The sequence below is a fragment of the Entelurus aequoreus genome, linkage group LG21 (assembly GCF_033978785.1).
Source record: "Entelurus aequoreus isolate RoL-2023_Sb linkage group LG21, RoL_Eaeq_v1.1, whole genome shotgun sequence".
Taxonomy (NCBI): domain Eukaryota; kingdom Metazoa; phylum Chordata; class Actinopteri; order Syngnathiformes; family Syngnathidae; genus Entelurus; species Entelurus aequoreus.
Window position 1 is genome coordinate 7290256 of NC_084751.1, and position 4816 is coordinate 7295071.

General features: G+C 40.5%; 1 protein-coding gene across 2 annotated transcripts in view; it reads right to left on the minus strand.

The window, feature by feature from the left end:
• Positions 1 to 4550, minus strand: part of abca5 (ATP-binding cassette, sub-family A (ABC1), member 5) — a 55638-nt gene extending 51088 nt beyond the window's left edge. The window contains exons 1-5 of one of the 2 annotated variants that reach the window (XM_062030665.1): positions 4390 to 4550; positions 1471 to 1629; positions 1211 to 1397; positions 972 to 1145; positions 807 to 904 (exon numbers count right to left, since the gene is read on the minus strand). In XM_062030665.1, the coding sequence (XP_061886649.1) occupies positions 807 to 904; positions 972 to 1145; positions 1211 to 1397; positions 1471 to 1599 (588 nt within the window). In that variant the 5' untranslated portion in view covers positions 1600 to 1629; positions 4390 to 4550. Of the gene's footprint in view, positions 1 to 806; positions 905 to 971; positions 1146 to 1210; positions 1398 to 1470; positions 1630 to 4385 lie in introns of both variants that reach the window. The other variant, XM_062030664.1, reaches the window with a different exon arrangement.
• Positions 4551 to 4816: the final 266 nt, after the last annotated feature.

The window sequence follows — 4816 nt, forward strand, 5'->3', positions numbered from 1 at the left end:
AAAAGTCGAAATTATGAAGTAAAAAGTCAAAATTATGATATAAAAAGTCATAATTACGAGATTAAAAAATTCAAATTATGGAATAAAAATGTATCATATTGAGTTAAAGAGTCATAATTATGAGATAGAAAGTCCGAATTATTAGATAAAAAGTTATAATTAGGAGATAAAAAGTCAAAATTATAAGATAAAAGTCCAAATTATGACATAAAATGTCATAATAACATTGAAAATCAAAATTATGACATAAAACATAATTGGGAGATTAAAAAATCCAAATTATGGAATAAAAAGTAATAATTAGATAGAAAGTCATAATTATGAGACAAAAAGGCATAATTATGAGATAAAAAGTCAAAATTATGAGATAAAGTCAAAATTATGAGATAAAAAGTCAAAATTATCAGATAAAAAGGCATACTTATGAGATTTAAAAAAAGTCCAAATTATGAAGTAAAAAGTCCAAATTATGAAGAATTCGTAATTGTTATAAAAAAAACTCATAATTAGGAGTTTAAAAGGTCCAAATTATGTAATAAAAATGTATCATATTGAGTTAAAAAGTCATAATTATGAGATAGAAAGTCATAATTATTAGATAAAAAGTAATAGGAGATAAAAAGTAATAATTAGGAGATAAAAAGTCTAAATAAGGCCCACTGTCGAGTTTTGAGAAAATGAAAGGATTTTAAGTACGCCTTATAGTCCGAAAAATACGGTATATAGACAAACTTTGATTGATTGATTGAAAAGACTTATATGGTGATACAGATTTCAGCCATATTGCCCAGGGAGGGCGACCTCACCTGGATGATGGCGGCATCAATCAGCGACTGGAGGCGGATGAAGCCCGAGTACCAGTAGTTAGCCGCCCGGCAGTTGACGGAGCTGCTGACACAGTTGGCTGTGGAGGACCAAGGAGAGAGTGGACGTGGAGTAGGAGACCTTACCTTCCTTGCAGCACAACTTACCCATGGACTCGGTGTAGTCGCTGGGCCGCGGCAGTTGGCTGTACGGGAAGCGCAGACTGTACGAGGTGGCCGAGGCGTCTCTGAACACCACGCCCACGTAGCTGGAGGGCTGGTGCAGGCTGGCGTTCTCCAGGTCCTCCTCGCTGGCGAACATCTCCAGGTGTTCCTGCATGTCTGCAAGCGCACGCCACAGCTGAGCACGCGGCGAGTGTGTGCGAGGGCCGAGACGTGCGCCTTACGCATCTCCTGGGCCACCTCCTCCATGATGTGGTTGGTCACGTTGGTGATGGGCGTGTAGCCCAGGCCCTTGATGATGTGGTCTTCGCGCTCCAGCTCCACGGTGCCGATGCCGCCGTAGGACACGTGCGGGTTGTGCGTGCTGATGAGGATCAGGAGAGCCAGCAGCAGCAGCGGCAGGATCACTTCCTGTACAGTTTGGGCGGACACTTTGAAAGAGAAACTTTAAGGCGTTAGGTGGGGTAGAGGAGCTGGACCAGACCTGCAAACTCTGCTGTTTGGTCCTCCACTTGATGAGCAGGTTCTTGTAGAGGAGGCTGCGTGTTTGCTGCCACACTGCAGCGTCTCTGCGGCCCACGCCCTGCACACTCCCAGCATGCCTTGCGTCCATGATGTCCGCTTGTGTGCTCGTCCGCCTCAGCTGCAACACACACGCTTACTTACACAGACATCTTAGAAGCAGACAAAGCATTGGCTGCTGTGACGCGAGAAATTGGGCCGCCATCTTGAAGTGGTGATGAGGAGCAGGCGAGCAGCCTAAACTGACAGTTGACAAGTAGAAAACAAAGATGCTAAACTGACAGTTGACAGGTAGAAAACAAAGATGCTAAACTGACAGTTGACAGGTAGAAAACAAAGATGCTAAACTGACAGTTGACAGGTAGAAAACAAAGATGCTAAACTGACAGTTGACAGGTAGAAAACAAAGATGCTAAACTGACAGTTGACAGGTAGAAAACAAAGATGCTAAACTGACAGTTGACAGGTAGAAAACAAAGATGCTAAACTGACAGTTGACAGGTAGAAAACAAAGATGCTAAACTGACAGCTGACAGGTAGAAAACAAAGATGCTAAACTGACAGGTAGAAAACAAAGATGCTAAACTGACAGTTGACAGGTAGAAAACAAAGATGCTAAACTGACAGTTGACAGGTAGAAAACAAAGATGGCGTTCAGCGTTTTCCTGCTCAAATGAGCGGACTGTTGAAAATAGGAATCGGGGGATTGCTTTTCACAAGTAAGATTTAACATTAACGTACTATTGGTTGTATTTTGTGAAAAGGATATTAGCACAGAGTTGAGAAGGAGCAAAGATCTTCAATAGTACTGACATCCTAGCCGCTAGCAAACAAGAGTATGACCATAATAGAATTGCTTGTCAATGAAATTAATTACATTTAAAAATGTCATACTTGAATAACATAACATGAAAAACAAAATTCACCAGCCGCCACTAATTATGATGCATTCTCATTTTAGGCAACGTATAAGACAATACTTTCTTAACAGTATAATTGTAACCAGGAATAAGTCTTCAAGTAACAATATTCAAATACTAACATTGTTGGGTATGACAGAATTTGCTTTTATTCTGAATCCAGTGAAAGAGATTGGTGGTTTTAGCTGATATAAAGACTTTCAGGTGTTTATATATGTTTATTTGGCAGACGCTTTTATCCAAAGCGACATACATAAAAAATACACATAAAACAATCACTGTAAACATGATCATTAAAGGGAAGAATGTAAAACAAAATATCAATAAAAAGTGTCAAGACAGAATAAACTCTCTGCTGCTGCAGCAACAAAGATACAGTCTATAGATATATAGATATCTAATGTATTCATACATTGTTTATGTAGCATGTATATATAACCTCATCATATTGTTTCTTCAATTTAAAAATAGCTGACCCTTCTCTGGGATTATATTCCCAGCTTTGATCTGGGACGTCTGGTCACTTATAGCATATAAGAATATTCTATTACTGTTAAGCAAACTATGAATAATAAAACATGTGTCCTTTATCATAGCTACACGTATGACAAAAAAGCGCGTGAAAATCAGTGGTATTCAGTGAGGTAAAATGAATTAAATGCGCTGACAGTTCATTGCTCCTGCCAAATGAATTGCACTGATCACCACTCCAAGATGGCGGCCCCGCGTCACGTCAGCGCCAGTAGCGCTCCATGCTGCGTACCCTTAGAACAGGGTTTTTCAACCTGTTTTGAGGCAAGGCACATTTTTTTCCATTTAAAAATACGAAGGCACACCACCAGTAGAAAATGTTAAAAAATTATACTTCACCAGGTCGTCGTGCCTTATTTTGAGTTTGTTGGTTTTTTCCTGTGCTTTAGTGTATTGTATTGCGCTGTTATTTTGGTGGCCCTTCCTGTTTTGTTGGTGTTTTCCTGTAGCAGTTTCATGTCTTCCTTTGAGCGCTATTCCCCGCACCTGCTTTGTGTTAGCAAGCAAGGCTATTTCAGTTGTTGCTATCCTTCTTTGTGTGGACATTGCTGATTGATATGTCATGCATGGATGTACTTTGTCGACGCCGTAAGTTTTTGCTGTCGTCCAGCATTCGGTTTGTTTACTTCGTAGCCAGTTCAATTTTGCTTTCGTTTTGCATAGCCATTGCCTTTTCCTTTCCCGTTTGTTCATTTTTGTTTTAAGCATTACATGCCTTTTTACCTGCACATTGGGATCACAACAAACAATCCTTTGTCTCACCCGACACATTCGGACTTTTACAAAGCAATTAACTCCTGCTGCCACATACTGACATGGAGTACTATGTGGTTACCCTGCAGAGCTTTACACAGCACAGACACTAAGCAACGGCACATTATTTGCAGATTATAATTAATGATTTGGCAAAAACAATTTTTTTGACCAATTAGGTGAAGTTGCATAATTTCCCACGGCACACCAGACAATGTCTCACGGCACACTGGTGCCGCGGCACAGTGGTTGAAAAAGACTGCCTTAGAAGATGTCTATGCTTACTTACTCCGAGTCCTTACTAGTATATAAAATATAATCCATTATTATTACTAGTGTGAGCGAGCAGGCACAACAGGTGGCCAAATATTGCTCTACGTCGAATCATTTGCATGAAAAAAACATTGACACCTGAGCAAATAGCGGTTAGCTAAACGCTGACGTGAGCCTAAAAGACGACTTTGAACTGCCTTTATTTACGCCATCATTGTTGACTTCTATCTTTAAAAGTAGGTGAGAATGACGTGTTACACTAAATGCTGTCCGCCAGGAAATGTTTCATTTAGCATCTGTCGGCTAACACGACAAGCTAACAATATAACAGAGAGGTGAACACCTTGAACGTGTGATAAAACGAACATACACTGAGGAAAAATAAACACATTTGACGTACTTACGGATGATGAACCAACAAGGACATGACTCCCGCTCAAGTGTGTGCTTTTATTCGTCTAACATTACGAATTTCTGCACAATCCTCAATTCGCTCGTCTGCACTTCCTGCTGTGCAAGCGCACGCCCCCAGAAGATGTGACGTCGACCAATCAGAGCCGCTGTCAGCATGACTGACAACATGTTGGACCAATCGGATTGCCGCAAGTGTTTGTTTAGCGCTCACGGCCAAGAAGTACGTCAACACAACGCCATCATTCTTTTATCATTATAGATGGCTATTATATTATTATATTATTATATTTATGGCTCTTTGAAGGGAGCCCGATCATAGACATCTTAGCCCGATCCTGAGGAGCCGTTTCTTTAAAAGAGCCGTTCAAAAGTCTGGCTCGTTCTTACCTATATATGTGCGTGTGTGTGCGTGTGTGC